The 17,751-nt window shown below is 40.9% G+C and overlaps 1 protein-coding gene across 2 annotated transcripts in view; it reads right to left on the bottom strand.

Moving 5' to 3' along the window:
- Positions 1-17,751, bottom strand: part of AVIL (advillin) — a 90,505-nt gene that overhangs the window by 22,036 nt on the left and 50,718 nt on the right. For both annotated transcript variants that reach the window (XM_082246594.1, XM_082246593.1), the window contains exons 6-15: positions 16,302-16,412; positions 16,011-16,216; positions 13,694-13,772; positions 13,472-13,570; positions 11,810-11,963; positions 10,362-10,462; positions 9,723-9,860; positions 8,170-8,328; positions 6,782-6,961; positions 3,338-3,483 (exon numbers count right to left, since the gene is read on the bottom strand). In XM_082246594.1, coding sequence (XP_082102720.1) covers positions 3,338-3,483; positions 6,782-6,961; positions 8,170-8,328; positions 9,723-9,860; positions 10,362-10,462; positions 11,810-11,963; positions 13,472-13,570; positions 13,694-13,772; positions 16,011-16,216; positions 16,302-16,412 — 1,373 coding nt within the window. The remainder of the gene's footprint in view (positions 1-3,337; positions 3,484-6,781; positions 6,962-8,169; positions 8,329-9,722; positions 9,861-10,361; positions 10,463-11,809; positions 11,964-13,471; positions 13,571-13,693; positions 13,773-16,010; positions 16,217-16,301; positions 16,413-17,751) is intronic.

A 17,751-nucleotide genomic window follows, 5' to 3' on the forward strand; every position in this document is an offset into this window, starting at 1 on the left:
ATTCATATGCCTCTAATGCCCTGAGAGTTTTATTTTCATCATTACTGGGGCATGATCCGATAGTGTCATTATTCCTATTGATGTATTAACCACTACTTTTATCAGTCTGTGTTCTATTATCTATAATGATGTAGTCCAGCCTTGAGTACATCCAGTGCACAGGGGAGTGGAAGGAGTAATCCCTCTCCCTCGGATGTTGGATTCTCCAAACGTCTACCAGCTGACAGTCGTGTAACATTTTCCTTACCCTTCTGAGCTAGTGATTTCCTGTCTCCTGGGCACCTGATGTACAATCCATGAGTGGGTCCATACAGAAGTTAAAATCTCCTGCCAGAATTCATTTGCCCCTTTTAAACTGCTTCAACTTCTCTAATATTCTGTTCAAATATCCTTTCTGGTTTTTATTTGGGCAGTACAATCCATTTCCTGTAGTTGTCCCTTCAGGAAGATATATCGTCTTTCTGGGTCTACCATCCTTTCTTCCAGAGTAAAGCTAACATCCTTTGCCATACCAATCAGTACCCCCCATTGCTCTCCTGGTCAATGAATCTCCATAGTACCAGACCATGTAGTATTTTGGAAATAATTTCACGTTTGAATCTTGTGCAATATGCCTCTCCTGTAGAAATATTATGCTAGCAGAGTATCGTCTAAGTTCTTCTAATACTTTGTGTCTTTTAGTTGGCGTATTTAGACCTCTTAAATTATATGTCAGAAAATTTAAGGTATTCATGTTGTTTCTCCTTCTCCTCTCACCTCCTCTAAGGGTCCTTCTAGGGGATCTGGCCCAGAGAGCAAAAGGGGAAACAACATCAATAAGTAGATTTAACAATTCAACACACAATTTTCTTCTTCTTAGTTCCTTCCCCTTTCTAACCTTTCTAACCTTCCCTCTGACTCAGCAGGCATGCTGAGAAGCCCCAATTGTACCTTGCGCCATGGTCTTGCAATGATTCCATAAGTAGTTTTAACATTCTCCTTCTACTTAAAGCGGTTGTATCCCGCTTTTTGACACTTTTACCTACAGGTAAGCCTATAATAAGGCTTACCTGTAGGTACAAATAATATCTCCTAAACCGGCACGGCACGGTTTAGGAGATATTTACAGTGCATGCAACCAAACTTGCCGGGAGCTTGCCGGAAAAATCACTCCCGCGCGCATGCGCGGGAGTGACGTCATCGCGGCTCCGGCCAATCAGCGCGCTGGAGCCGTCTCTTCCGGCCAATCAGCGCGCCGGAGCCGCCGAACCCGGAAGAGACGACGAGGGATCATGGCAGCGCCCGCATCGATGTCCGGGGGTCCGTGTCGGGGCTTCGTTTTAAGGTAAGTTAAACATAATGGGCTAGTATGCGATGCATACTAGCTCATTATGCCTTTGTCTTGCAGGTTTTTTTTTTTTATTTTTTTTTTTCATAGGGTTTACAACCACTTTAATGTTTCCTTTGCCAGGTCTGTAAAGATCTGTAAATTAGCTTTTCATACTTTAGCAGTGTTTTTCTTTTCAAACTTTCCCAAATTTAAGCTTTCTCACTGTAATTCTGGAACCTTCCAATTATGTCCCTTGGGGCTTCCAGAGGTGTGCCCTTTCATTTTCTGATCCGATGTGCTCTCTCAATATTTATCTGTTCATCTTCTCCTGTCTAATAGTGGGTTAAGGATTTTCCTCATTTTCTCAATAAGATACGCTCCATTTGTAGATTCTGGTAAACCCCATATTCTCAAGTTCTTCCTTCTAAATTACATTTTCTTGGTTTTCCAATTTATATGCCAAGTTCCTATGTTCCATCTTTAACTCTTTCAACTCTCCTCTTAGCTAATTTATTGTTTGTGTGTAATTTTCTATTCCATTTCTTCAACATGTAACAGTAAATGGCCTAGATCATTATGTATTGTTGCCATTTCTACTTTTAAGGACTTTTCTAAGGCTATAAACATTTCTGCTTTTGTAGGCAAATGAGTGTCCATATTTTGTTCTGACATATAGGCCAACTCAGTCACTCTCCCAATCCTGCTCCATTCTCAGTTGTCTAGGAATATTTATGCCCAATAATGTTCTATTTTGTTTCTTTTTTCTTTCCCTTCTGTCTGTTTACCACGGGTGCCCTGTTGTTTGTCCGGGGCCTGCTTATCTGGGCCATTTTCTTGGGTCATCTATTTTTTAATGGTTCCCGGACTTGAGCCATTAGCTGTTGCTCCGCCTCTTCCTGTTTTATCTCTCATATTTTTATATTTTGTTGTCCAAGTCTTTAAATTTTTTTTATTTTCCCAGCCCCTTAGATATTTTTATAGCCCCTGTGCGACTTAATAAATTTGTCAAGCAGTTCGCCAAGCAAATAACTTTAAGCAGTAATGTACAGAATCAGCCACCATGTAAAAGAAGAGAAATGAAAAGAGTTAAACACTCACTGCTCTTGTTGGGGACATCTGCCGAAGACTACTGGCTTGCATAGAAGGGGTAAATTTAAAAAATGTGAGGGAGTATGAAGAGGTAACCCGTTTTCACTCCTTTAATTTTCTTCGCAATTGGGGTTCTGGTGACTATGGGGGGGGTAGGCTCGGGTTTCTCATCTCAACCCTTGGCCACTTGCCCTGCTCTACTGCTGCTCCTTTGCTCGGTAAGGGTCCTCATTTACTTCCGAGAACGCCGGCGTCCGCCACCTGACTCGATCCAATCTCCCTTAACCCTCCTCAGCAGTGTCCACATCCAGGCTTCACCACCACCCAGGCCTCTCTCCACTCTTTAGCAGGCGCCTTGTCCGCCCATGCTCCTACGGTCCTCCGAGGAGGCAAGCCCTCCTACTGCACTGCGTCAATCGCCTCTAGGGGTCCCAGGCCTTCTTAGGTCAGGTGCAGGGACAGGGGGGAGAGGATTTTACCCATTCAGATGAAGGGGGTGAGCGGGGGGGGCACGCTGGCCACCGGGAGTCAAAGACACCGCTTCATGGAAGGATGTCGCGTGGGGCTCCTAGCTCAGGCTCCTACGCACGCCATTCACAGCTCCTCCCCCTCTATCCACATTTTAGAACTATCTGAATTTGGTGCTAGTCGCAGTCAGAACCAAAAATTTCACAAATGCTTCATGAATTTAGTGCAAAAAATTAACAAGGGGGATTAACGTCAGAAAAGTGGGGCAGCAGCTTTATTGAAATCTCCCCAGTGTGTTCCACATTAGAAGCACAACACTAGAATAATGGCTAAAGCACACCTGCCTACTCTCCTAATTTTTATTTCTACAAACTTGTTGGGCTTGGGCAAAATGGTCTTGACTGTGGCCGTAAGAATGAGGGCAAAAATCTATATTTGTTAAATGTGAGCAAGCAGAATAAGAATGTATACCTTTTGTCACTGGCATATGGGGCTTTGCCACCTAGAATTTCCCAAAACTGTACAGTCTCTTGTCCCTCTGCCAGAGTCTCTTCAGAACCCTCAGATAAAATGGTTGCCAGTTGCTTTGCCATTTCTCTTTCATCTCCACTTGACCCCTATGAAAACATTCAGAATGCACAGATATGTCTAACAATATTTAGATGTGTCTAACAACTTTGTCACAAACACAACATAGGGACATAGTCAAAATGTTTATTTGTAATGGTCTTAAATGTTTTAAAGCTACACTCCAGACAGATATAAAAACATAATTTAATGCAAATTTATATTAATTAAAGCATTATGAAATGTATATTTAACCGCTTCTGGACTGCCCACCTTTTTACTGCGGAAGTGTGGCCCTCCTGCGCGAACAGACGTAGACCTACGTCGGTCGCACGCAGGCAGCTAGGGGGCAAGCGTGCGCCACTCGGCAGCGGGGAAGCCAATACACGGGGCAGGTGGCTCCGATTGCCGCCTGACACCCGCGATCGTTATCTGCTGAGAGAGAAGAACAGTCATCTGTTGTAAACACAGCTGATTGTTCTTCTCCCTGGAATGATCACAGAGCCCCTGTGATCCTTCTATATAGGATCACAGGTCTCCATGATCATTTCACAAGACACGCCCCCCACAATTAGAATCACTCTCCTAGGTTCACATTTAACCCCTTAATCACCCACAATGTTAACCCCTTCCCTGCCAGTGTCATTATTACAGTAACAGTGCATATGTATAGCACTGATTACTGTAGTAATGTCACTGGTTTCCCCAAAAGTGTCAAAAATGTCAGTTAGGGGTCCGATCTGTCTGCCGCAATGTTGAAGTCATGCTAAAAATTGCAGATCGCCGCCATGACTAGTAAAAAAAAAAAAAAACGAAACAATAAAAAATGACATAAATCTTTGCCGTAGTTAGTAGACGTGATAACTTTTTCTCAAACCAATCAAAATACGCTTATTGCGTTTTTTTTTTTTTTTTACCAAAAATATGTAGCAGAAAACAAATTGGGCTAAAATGTTAAAAAATGTTGATCTTTAAATTTTTTTTTTTGAGAATGTTATATAGCAGAAAGTGAAAAATATTGGGTTTTTTTTTCAGAATTGTCGCTCTTTTTTTGTTTATAGCGCAAAAAAAAAAAAATCGCACAGGTGACCAAAAGAAAGCTCTATTTGTGGGAAAAAAGGACATCAATTTTATTTGGGTACAGCATCGCAAGACCGCACAATTGTCCGTTAAAGTAACACAGTGCCGAATCTCAAAATATGGCCTGGTCATTAAGGGGGGAAATCTTCCGGTCCAGAAGTGGTTAAATGTAACCAATGTAAGTACCTCATTTGACTTGATATGAGGCCCTTGTGTTAACTTCTATAGCAGCTCTAGTGGCCAATCAGATATGCGGTCAACATATGCACTGTCAATGAACATGCTGACAGGAGGAGAGAAGAGTGTGAACAGAGGGGTGAAATGTTGCTGCTCTGTTACTGTGTAACCACAAGCTTGGTGCAGAGAAGTGACCTAACTCTACAGCTTTTCTATATAGTCTGGAAGGACTGTGTAAATCTGAGGGCACTATGGACAGAAATGCAAATCCCTTGGTAGGCAAGAAATCTACCGAGTACAGTACCTTGAAAAAGTATTCAAACCCCTTGAAATTTTCCACATTTTGTCATGTTACAACCAAAAACGTAAATATATTTTATTGGTATTTTATGTGATAGACCAACACAAAGTGGCACATAATTGTGAAGTGTAAGGAAAATGATAAATGGTTTTAAATTCTTTTTACAAATAAATATCTGAAAAGTGTGGCGTGCATTTGTATTCATCCCCCCTGAGTCAATACCTTGAAGGACCACCTTTCACTGCAATTACATTTGCAAGTCTTTTTGGGGATGTCTCTACCAGCTTTGCACATCTAGAGTGTGAAATTTTTGCCCATTCTTCTTTAAAAAATAGCTCAAGCTCTGTTAGATTGGATGGAAAGCGTCAGTGAACAGCAATTTTCAAGTCTTGCCACAGATTCCCAATTGGATTTAGGTCTGGACTTTGACTGGGCTATTCTAACACATGAATATGCTTTTATCTAATCCATTCCATTGTAGCTCTGGCTGAATGTTTAGGGTCATTGTCCTGCTGGAAGGTGAACCTTGGCCCCAATCTCAAGTTCTTTGCAGACTCTGTTTTTTTTTCCCTAAGATTGCCCTGTATTTGGCTCCATCCATCTTCCCATCAACTCTGACCAGCTTCCCTGTTTCTGCTGAAGAAAAGCATCCCCACAACATGATGCTGCCACCACCATGTTTAACAGTGGGGTTGATGTGTTCTGGGTGATGTGCAGTGTTAGTTTTCCGCCACACATAGCTTTTTGCTTTTAGGCCAAAAAGTTACATTTTAGTGTCATCTGACCTGAGCACCTTCTTCCACATGTTTGTTGTGTCCCCCACATGGCTTCTCGCAAACTGCAAATGGGACTTCTTATGGCTTTGTTTCAACAAGGTCTTTCTTCTTGCCACTCTTCCAAAAGGGCCAGATTTGTGAAGTGCACGAATAATAGTTGTTCTGTGGATAGATTCTCCCACCAAGCTGTGGATCTCTGCACCTCCTCCAGAGTTTCCATGGACCTCTTGGCTGCTTCTCTGATTAATGCTCTCCTTGCCTGGCCTGTCAGTTTAGGTGGAGGGCCATGTCTTGGTAGGTTTGGAGTTGTGCCATACTCTTTCCATTTCTGGATGATGGATTGAACAGTGCTCCCTGAGATGTTCAAAGTTTGGGGTATTTTTTATAACCTAACCCTGCTTGAAACTTCTCCACAACTTTATCCCTGACCTATCTAGTGTGTTCCTGTGCCTTCATAATGCTGTTTGTTCAGTAAGGTTCTCTAAAAAACCTCTGAGGGCTTCACAGGACAGCTGTAGTAATACTGAGATTAAATTACACACAGGTGGACTCTATTTACTAATTAGGGGACTTCTGAAGGCAATTGGTTCCACTAGATTTTAGTTAGGAGTATCAGAGTAAAAGGGGCTGAATACAAATGCACTCAACACTTTTCAGATATTTATTTGTAAAAAATGTTGAACACCATTTATTATTTTCCTTCCACTTTACAATTATATACCACTTTGTGTTGGACTATCACATAAAATCCGAAATAAAATACATTTACGTTTTCGGTGGTAACATGACAAAATGTGAAAAATTTCAAGGCATTGTAAATCTTAGGGCTGGATGGACAGAAATGGAAATCATTTGGTAGGCAAGAAGTCTCCCAAATACATATTTCTGCTGTGGATGTCTTGGGGTCATCTTTAAATGATTTATTTTGCTACTATTAAACATGAAAAAAAAAAAAAAAAGCTTTGTAAATAGTGTTATTGGAGTTGTTCTTTATCCCATTAATCTCAAGCTCACCTTTCCATACCACAAGTAGTGATCAGTCTGGGTTTTCAGCAGGAAAACATCATTGGAGTTAAGAGAAGATGAATATGCAGGAACTTCTATAGCTTTGGTATTGGAAGGTTCTGTGCCATGAATCTGAAACAGTCTGACAGGTGGCTCAGGGTCTTCATTTCCCTTGCGGGATGTGCCCCCCTACACAGCAAAAGATAATACAAGGGTTAGGAAAAGCAATAGATAAAAGCTCCATGTTTCCTTTGGCCACTGTCCAAATGTATTTATTAAGGCCCCTTTCACACTAGTGCGACTTGTCCCACGATTTTGGACCGCAAAATCGCATGACAAGTCGTTTTCCATTATTTTCAATGAGCCCTATTCATATCAGTGCGTTTTGAAGTTGCACCGACTTTAAAGTAGTACCTGCACTACTTTGGCGCGATTTTAATGCGTTTTGAGGTATATAGGCCTGAGCCATTGCTCAAAATCACATCAAAGTCGCGTCAAAATCGCGTTGCAAAATCGCGGTAAAATCGTGTTGCATAAGTGTGAAAGGGGCCTAAAGTGTAAGCCCCTCTAGCGTATGTCCCTGGATTTTTTTTTGTCTTTTATCTCGTTGTTGTAGCCATGTCAACACTACAGTCCTTTTAATATGGTTTCCTATGGGTCGCGTTCACATCTGTGCATTTTATGGCAAGGCAAGGGACCAGCAGGTTGTGTTTTTGGTTCCATAGACTTCAATGGATCAAAAATGTGCATTGAAATATTCCTTTCTTCATGGAGATCAGAATGGCTTGGTGGGCCTCAGGGGAGCCTGCCGCTCGTACCCCCCTGCACAGTATGTGCCCATGTCTGGTGTGGGGGGGGGCGATGGGCACCCGGGGGAACACTACCTACCCTTTTCCGCTGGATCATAGACACTTTCCCTAATGGTCGGTTTCCTGTCACTTCCATATGTATTCCCTTCCACTTGGCATTGTTAAACCACACGCTTGCTAAATTTTGTGTTTATAACGCTGTACCTTCCCTGTTTGTTCCTTTCTTACCACTGTACGCTACATTGGTTTGCAATTGGTATTTTGTTTTCAAAATCAATAAACATTATTGAAACAAAAAAAATGTGCATTGAAAAATGCAAAATGCACCTGGAATATGCATCAACTGCAACCTGCATAGGTGGGAACCAGGCCTAAATGTTTTGCTAATTTGCTTGATAAATGCTCCTAACAGTGCTTCAGCACACTAAATGTCATCCACGTTAGGTTTAGATCTACTATAAGTCAATGGTGGGAAGATACATGATCGGGAACATTTCTTTTTTCTAGGTTATGGCTGATTTTTCTCCTTGTTAAAAAATCAGTACACTTTAAAACTAAAAAATACACTTATCTTAGTCTAAATCCTACCTCAAATATAACCATCTTTCCTTTAAAGATGGCCATGAAGTGTCGAGGCTCCTTTCCCATGCACACTCGCACCTGTACCGGCTCTCCATTAAAATCTTGATCGAGTTGTACAGCCAAGTAGGCAGAAGCCGCTATCTCGTCTTGTGATGCATGGCGACCCTACCATTAATAGAGCAACATAAGAAATAGGAGAGAAAAACTTTGTGACCCTTACCAAACACAGTCATTTCAACTAAATAAAATAACTCAAATATTATCTGGATTGCTAGAAAACTGTTATGTAGTTTTTAAACAACTATTAATAAAAGTTAACAAATGTATATACAGTATAACTCATGTGATAGATGTCCAGTCTAGATGCCAGGAGGTACATACAGATAGCCAGGAACATGTCCTTCCACTGATGGCAACAGAAAATGCTCAGAAGAAGACAGTATATTTTAGGTACATTGGCTAACTAATTCAAGAATCAACTACTGTATGCATGTCAATGTTACTAATAACTCGGGTTCTGTTTTTAGTGATAGAGGCCAATAAAGCATGCAGTTGGTAAGAAGAGGAGTATGCTAGCAGGGCTACCATTTGTAATGTTAATCTTTGGAAAATGTGAACACATAAAAAAGAATGACTGAGTCAGTTGTTGCTTGGCATTGGTTTGATAGCTGATTATACATACATGTCCACACAACCCATAAAGTCACTCTGACTAAACATATACTTGACTCATCCTGACAATTGAAAGGTAGCTTAATCAACAAATAAGAAATTAAAATTTTTGGGGAATCAGGTTAGAAAGAATTTGCCAAGCCAGACCAAGGTGGCCATCCTTAGCTCAGGATGTTTCTGCCAGAGGTCAACAACAAACATCTCAGGCAGTCACAAGATACTCATTATCATACATAGAAAGTAAGGCCAGGGGTTTTCTCTGCTATATGGAAAAGATCAAAGAGACTCAAAGACCTCATAGGTATTGCTATCACTATGAAAACTATTCAAGGCTGGGCAACTGTCTATATGCCTTTGACTACAAATGGGTGATATATGTCCATTAAGAGCCGGCTCACACTATGGCGATCCGACTTAGGGGGGCGACCTGTGAAGTCGCGTGCAGCGCGACTTCGGCACGGCTTACACGGACTTCATAAAATGAATGTCTATGCAAGTCGCTCCAGGTCGCCCCGAAGTAGTACAGGAACCTTTTTCTAAGTCGGAGCGACTTGTGTCGCTCCGACTTAGAACCGTTCCTGTATTACACAATGGACCGCGACGGTCCGCAACTTGTCAGGCTGACAAGTCGCCTGACAAGTCGTATTGGTGTGAACGGGCTCTTATGGCCAAGAGGTTTAGATTACAGAAATCTTGTGATTCAATCTAATTTTTCCAACAGTAGTGTAACTAATGACATGCTACTATTGGAGTACTATACCATATTCCTCTTGGCTTTGCTGTTGGCTAAAACCCAATACACATGCTTGTGGGAAAGGGTTTGTTGACTGACTTACTGTACTACATGTGCTACCTCAGATCACACTCAGATTTCAGCTTTAACTTACCTGCCATATGTAAAGAATATAGTGTGGTTTCTTGTTCAACTGGTAAGTGTAGAGCACCAGGTAACAATCACCTCCAAAGAAAAAGCCATACCACTGGGGATCCACTGGAACCATCTCCAATTTCTCTATTCTCCACACCTAGGAAAACATCTTTGTTAGAGTAATGTGAAAACTTCATGCCACAATGGTGATCAGCTTCCATATTATATGTACTATCTCTATGACTCAAGACTTTTATTGTAAACCTATTGATGATGTGAGTGAATTACATTCTTATATGTGCGATCTTTCTAAATTGCAATATTATCTGTTGCTGAGCACTGTTGAATTTAGGAAGTATTAATCACCTTGCTTCAAGCAAAGTATTCCAACATATTGAGCTCAGGTGTGTGGATTATTCTCTCTACTGTGACCCATGAAGAACTATAGAACAGTAATTTGCGAACAGAGTGGCCTTCTGCCACAGATGTTGAGCTGTTGTCCGTTCTACAAAACCAAACCTGGCTCTTTTCTGTAGCATACAACATGTTACAGATATACGTTGTACTCATATAGTTATATTAAACACGTATAGAATCTGTATATAGGAAGTAGATACTAATGATATGGCAATTTCCATGATAAAATCAACCCTCTTACCTCAACACTTCCACTTCCATCATCTACCATGCGCTCCTGAGCGGCCATTGCTGGCTTTGCATGAAGTAGGGAAGCATCAAATTTCTCTTGGCTGACTTTGGCTGAAATACACGTTAATGTATGATATAATGGTGAGTCCAGATAAAAATGTTATGTTGGTGTTTTAATAGAGGAGGATAAGCCAAATCTCATCTCAAATTTTTTTTTTTAAATCTTGGGGAATCAAGCAACATTATCTTATCCAGGAGTTACTAATGAGTTAACATTATATCTAGGAGTTTAGTTTCTTCCTGTTTCCTTCTGTTTAGTAATTCAAATTTGTTTTCTACTTCTTGCTCACATAATTATTTTATATTATTATTCTTGAACAAAATGCCATTAACCCACTAAAATGTATGTTATTACTACAATAGTGGTGTTCTAAGAAGCAGCATTATTGAATGAATCCATGATGTACATTGTAAAGTGTTATGAACAGGGCTTTTTTTCAGCAGGAACGCAGTTCCGGCACCTCCAGTACTGAGGGTCTATTGCTGGCTGCTGGGGAATCTGTTATCTCTGGGGGGTCTATTGCTGCAGGGGGGCTATTATTGCTAGTGGAGGATATATTGTTGCTGGGAGGGACCTACTATTGAGGGAGGAGTCTATTGATGCTGGCTGCTGGGGAGATCTATTGTTACTGGGGTGGATCTATATTGTTGGGAGGATATTGTTTTTGGCGAGGGGTATATTGCTGCTGGGGGATCTATTGTTTGTAGGGGAGGTCTATTGCTGCTGGCTACAGGGAATCTATTTTACTGCTTTGCTTGGTAACAAATTCTGTACAAGATACATAGCACTAAAAAATACTTTGTTCTGTATTTTCCAAAAGGTGTAATACTAGGAGGTAGGTAGGGGGTGGAACTAAAAGACAGTCCTCCGAGGTGGGTGGAACTAAAGTACAGTGCTCAGAGGTAGGTAGGGGGCTGAGAAAAGCAGTGACTCAGAAGGGGGGACCTTTTCTCTGAGAAAAAAAGCCCTGATTATAAACGAGTCTCTAGAAAGTTTTGAGGGCCACAGATAGCCATATTTAAAAAGTAATCCTTTCCTAAAAGTAACATGGATGCTTAAAGCTGATGTTTCATTTTGCAGATGCTAGTAGTTGGCCTTAAAATTAAATATGACATTTATTCCACTGGAAAACACTTTATTTTCAGCTGTACAGTAAATGAATAATTGAAGTCCCTGAAAGAAATGATATACTAATATTTGGTGCTTTATGTATAAATGTATACCACTTGAAATTGTATTGTATTCCAATCATTCAAATTCCTTCAGCTTCATGCATAATTATGATGGTGAATTATTAAGCATCAAAATGTCAGCTACCTCTTTGCTATAGGCAACATTACATTTCTTTCCTTTGCTCAAGTTTTTATAATGGTAAGTTTGCGGTGGATTCTACTCACCAATCTTACTGCTACTAAAAGTCTTCCCCAATCCCACTGATTGGTCTTTCACTGTCCACTTCTGGAAAAGCTGTTTAAACATGGCAGATTCAGCTCCATCATTAACCATCTCTACGTTGGTGCTGCGCGGATATGATTTCATTTTAATGAATTCCTGTTCAGATCAATAAAGGAAAAAAATACCACTGTGGTGAACTCAGATATGCAGTTACTAATGTTCTATTTCCAGTAATACATGGCTGAGCGTGTCTACGGTAGCATTTAGAAACATGTTATGTTTCAGAAGTCATGTTGATAGAACATTAAGATGCATCAGATTCAGAGGCGTAACTAGAACCTTCAGGGCCCCGATGCAAGAAACCATGAAGGGCCCCCCAGACCCCTGGCCGGGGCCCTTCCCTTCAAGCCCGGGGCTCTTCCCACTAATCCTGGGGCTCTTTACTCTCATTGCATGGCCATTTATTATGGTCCCGCATCAGGATCCTTTCACAAGTTCTGCAGTGGGCCCCCTTCCTGCAATCTTGGGGCCTCCCCACAGTGGTGAAATGACAGGGCCCGGTCGCAAGTGTGACCTTTGAGATCCTAGAAGCTCACCCACTGGTTTGCTACCGGGCCCCCTGGAGCATGGGGCCCGGTAGCGATTGCAACCCCTGCAACCCCTGTAGTTACGCCCCTGATCAGATTCATTACTTATTTTCTGGAATCAAGACGGGCAGAATCTAGAGAAGAAAAGAAGGGCGAACACAGTCTCTTGAAGGCACGTATGAAAATACTACCAGGAAGAAGAGACAATTGAGTACTGTCCGTCAGGGCAGCCATCAGAAATTTTGGGGCCCCTTACACAGCTTTAGGCCTGGGCCCCTCCGGGCCTGACCACCAACATTTTGAAGGACCTGACCTTTGGCTGTCCCACCGAGTCCTTCAGTGCACCCACTTCTATTTTAACACTCTTACAACTTAATATATGAAAATGAATCCAAGCCAGCAAAGAGACATCTCAATCCAGTAAAGGGACAGCCTCATATTTTCAGCAGAGACAGCGCAATCCAGCAAAGAGACGTCCCTTCAGCTGCATCGGCTTACTCTGCAGCCGCCCTGCTTTAGCAATTGCTAGTTACTACAACAGCACCAACTCAATCTCGTTGGTTGGGGCCTGGGCCCCTCGGAATGCCTGGGCCCCCTACATGTGTATGGCCTGTCCCCCCCTGATGGCTGCCCTGCTGTCCGTGATAATGACCTCTACCAGGAAGAAGAAAGGTTTGCTCCCCCCTCACCGAACTGACACACTGACCTCAACAGGGTCAGTAGAGCTGGTGAGCTTTCTAGCTTACCATGCCAAAGGTTTATTACCTTGATCAAAGTGTGATTACAAGTTAGATGGCTTAGTATCAACACATCATCCACGCCAAATATTACAATATGTCTACAAATGGACATATATGTCTTGCCATGATATGGGAAACTTTAATTACATTAAAATAGGTGGATGTTTTATGAAGTTAAAACAAGCTTCTCATCTTTAAGTATTTAATGTCAAGGGCTCTCTAGGAACACTTGCCCACAATTTATGGTGAATAATTACTACATATGACCACCTACCTAAATAAAAATCCTAGTATTTCTTAATATAATGCAAAATATGGATACATTTTATATATTTACCAAAGCTTTGGACATTGCAGTCTGCTTTTCAGCCTTTGTCGCACCTTTCCCCTTCCAAACATATATTTTAATTCCTCCTTGATCTAAGATGTAACAGTCCTAGAGGGACAAATAAGATTTCAATGTGGAGAAGTAACAGATACGGCTTGAGTTTATCACACAGCTATTATTCATGTACTCAGGCTAATTGATCCTGTAGGTCTTCCCTAGGTCTGCACTTACCTGGTGATTTAACATGTCTTGAACTAATGGTCGTTTTGCTATCTCTGTCACCTCCATTTTCCCACTAGCATCTGAAACACTGATACAAAAGTTTTAATTTACTTATAGACTTCCAGAAAATTATATGGCTATGTTTCAAGTGGTGAAGCTTATATCCTATGGAAAAAATGAATTTTGTGTTAAAAAAAAAAACAATTCTGTACAGAAAATACAAATTTATTAACATGGCAGTTAATTAAAATAACAAAACTACAGAAATTCCAGATTAATTATCAGTTCTGGATGTGTTGATTGGAGCTACCCCCAGTCAGTCCTAAAGAGAGGACTCAAAGTGTTTGTAAACGATCACCTTGTAAGACCCGGTTCACACTACTCCGACTTGGGACGCGAATTGTGTGCCCCCAAGTCGCCCCAAGTCTCTTGTCATCACAAATTCAATGTAAATGAATGAGAACCGTCTTAATATGCACTACTGAAGTCACTCCGACTTCAGAAAAGGTTCCTGTACTACTTCAAGGCGACCTGTATCCGACTTGTGCACATAGACTTCAATGGGAGTCGCCTCTAAGTCGGATCCTTATCAATTTTTAAGCGACTGTGATCAGACTTTCCAGGAAGAAGAAAAAGATTACCCAGGCATTCCCCACAGACAAAGTCGCCTATCATTAAGTCTCTTCAAAGTCTCTTCATAGTCTCTTCAAAAGTCTCTTCAAAGTCGCGCTAAAAAGTCGCTCCTTCATGGGGCGACTTTCTGGTCGGGGTAGTGTGAACCGGCTCTTAAACAACCCTTTCAGTTTTGAAATAAAAGGCAAAACATTTGAGTATAGATATAAAAAAAAAAAATTATAAATACCTTTTTCCCCCTTTTTTTTATAAGTGATCACATTCACCTGTTCCCTTTGTCCTCAGCTGCATAAGAGCTGGGGGGAGGAGAAACAGCAATACACTGATCTTCCCAGTAAAAGGCTGTGTAGAGGGGGCGTGCCAGGACAAGTCTGATCATTGGAGGAGAGCAAGCAGAGTTTCCAGGCTTAGCAAGAGAGATGACCACGATGTGTTCTCCTGCTTAGTGTGGTCAGTTTTTAATAGGAAAGCAGAGGGACTGGCAGGAACACCAGGGATTTCACACAAAGGAGGCAATACAAAGAAAACAGGATACGTTTTCATACAAGTACATGGTAAAGCAGGCACATATCAGGAATATAAAATCTTGGGGTAGCAAATACTTTAAAGATTGAATGGAGGAAAGTGACATGTAAAGTGTATTCTAAAGCATTTTGCTGATACCCCATCCTATCCTTAATAAGGCTGGGTGCCATCTGACTCTCCTTGTGGTACAGATTTTCCATAGAATTGTGCAGGTGCTTACAAATGTAAGTGCACGCTTGCCTGCTTTGGCTGATTTAGGTTGGCTTGGGCAGTTACCCTGATTTCTATATGGCATAGTAGATATTATTGCCCAAGCAAGCTATTTTTTTTTTTTCTGGCTGATTTTTATTATTTTTCCTCCAAGATTAAGATGGAGCCTAAGTTCTCCACCCGTACAAACATGTATGGGTAAAAAACAAGATTTTTCTATGCAAAATTGTTAAGTATTTAGATTGTGCCTGTACAGCCTGTTATTGTCTGTTGGTAGGGTTAGTCTTTTATAGATACAGAAGCTGACCTAAAGGCCTATAAGCAGCTCTAGCCAAGACCCTCACCTTCTAATCACCATTCTTACATACCCAGATCGGCAGGCTATATCATGGTGAATGGCTCTTCATTATTGTTTTTTTAGGAAGACCATATCATTTGGCAAGTTGTTCAGTGCTACTAGCATTATATAATGTACTGCCCATTTGTTCACAGGGCTCCAAAGTACACTATTTCCATAATATGCAAATTTTATATAGTAATATAATTTTATATATTTATTAGCTGCTATTGTGCTCTTGTTGGGCTTCTAATGTGCTGTTGTGCCTTTAGGGAGAAATGGGCTGCCTCCAGGCATACCCGCCCTTTATTTATCCATTGTAATATACTGTAGGCTCAATATGGAGACTCTCAAATATAAGTGTGGACCACACTTTACAGTGGAGCCTTGACAAGACAGTGCAGCTTACACGTATATTTGCAAATACAATATGTGCAAATATGCACATTTTGATTTTTTTTTTTGCATGCTGGCTGCCTGAAGTCCCAAGTGTGCTAGGAAAAACTTTTGTTTGTTTTTGGTACAGTATATACAATTATTACACTAAAATATAGCTATATCCTTTGCTAGCCTTTAACTAGGAATACAACTATAGATCCGATGCACATACTCGCTACTTACTGATATAGCATGATATTAGCTTTTTGTGTCTGATCGGCAATTTCATCAGTAGTCCCTGGTCCGATAGTTTGGGTCCTCTCTCCAAGTGTGTTGCATAGAAGTTTCAGTAACTCAGAGGATGCTTGCTCGTTATCTCCTTCAATCACCCCAACCTCCATCCGGCCTCCTCTTTCCCGATCACGTATGTCCTTAGCCAACAGCATACCCTAGCAAACAAAAAAAAACATAAGACTAACCATATTGGGGCTCACTGAACTTTTCTTTAACAATGTTCCTGGAAGCAGTAGATACCTTCATTCTCTCTGCCTTGTTGCTGTCAGGTCCATTCCACTGTACAAGCACTCTCCCCAGATCCAGTAAAAACACATCACCAAGGTTAAAACTGTTCCAGCTCAGCTCCACCTGTAAATAATATAGAATGTCATGCAGTAAAAAAACAACAACTTAGAAATACATAAATTAGATAATACCATTTAAAATGCTATAAAATAATTCTGTGTGTGTTCTATGCCATTTGTCTTCCATACAATACATTTTAGAAAAATACGCATTCGTGTGCTCAGGACAAACTCTACATAGGAGCAAATCAGTAATTTTTTTTTTTTTTAAATATTATTATTAATTTTCAGGCATCTGCACAGGAGACTCTTTGTACCTTGTAGATAAGCATATGGAATTCCATGTAACTATGGATCCTCCTGCTGGTACTACAAAGGTGCAGAAATCCACATCAACTATCAGAATCCATCCTGTGCTGGTCCGACTTTGCAAGAGGGAATTCTGATTGATTTCTTTATGTAACTGCACTTATTTAGGAATAAGGTTGAAAAAGGCTAATAACTCCTTGAGTAAATGTGGTGCCAATGGTTCTTTACCAAATTGGTCAGAAAAGGTTTTCATGTGACAGTGAGGCAGTGGGGAAAGTGAAAAAAAAATGATAGCACAGAAAGTCACTGAGGGCCCATTTAAATCAATGAATTGTGGAAACAATCAAGTTTCCGCAATGCACGTTACATTATTTGACCTGTTGCAATAACATTTGAATAGCACCCCAAATCAAGACAACATACTATTGTGCGAAACATTAAAAATAATGTGGCATGTCCTTTTTTTAGGATATTTTCGTGTGTTGGCAGCCAAGTGTTTTGAATGGGCTGCCTTAATACAAGTGTGTTAACATACGTACCTTAAAGTGTTTGTAAAGGTTCATTTGTTTAAAAATAAAAAAAACATGTTATACTAACCTGCTCTGTGCAATGGTTTTGCACAGAGCGGTCTGAACCTCCTCTTCTAGGGTCCCCCACTGGTACTTAGGCTCCCCCTTCCTTCCGAGTGCCCCCATAGAAAGCTGCTATGGGGTCACTCATGCAGGCTCGATTCTAAATCAGGTTGAGTATGTCTATTGACACACATAGCTAGTCTTGGCCCCATCCTCGCTTACTCCTCACAGGATTTGATTGACAGGCTCCTGCTGCAGCCTCCATATCCAGTGAGGAGAGAGACCTTTAGAATGCAGAGGAGGACAAACTGAAACCTTTAGAATGCATTAAGAGAAAACCAGAGAATGCATTAAGGTAAAAAAATGTATCCTTTACAACCACTTTAATGTGCCACACAAACGTAAATGGTTCCTTTTTTTGCCACTATACTGTGCATGATATGGGAAATATACAGCACAGCAACATTTGTGGGTACTGAGGGCTGTTGCAGTCATATTTTAAATAATATGAATACATGTACA

This window comes from Pelophylax lessonae (assembly GCF_965119305.1).
Source record: "Pelophylax lessonae genome assembly, chromosome: 2".
Lineage (NCBI taxonomy): Eukaryota > Metazoa > Chordata > Amphibia > Anura > Ranidae > Pelophylax > Pelophylax lessonae.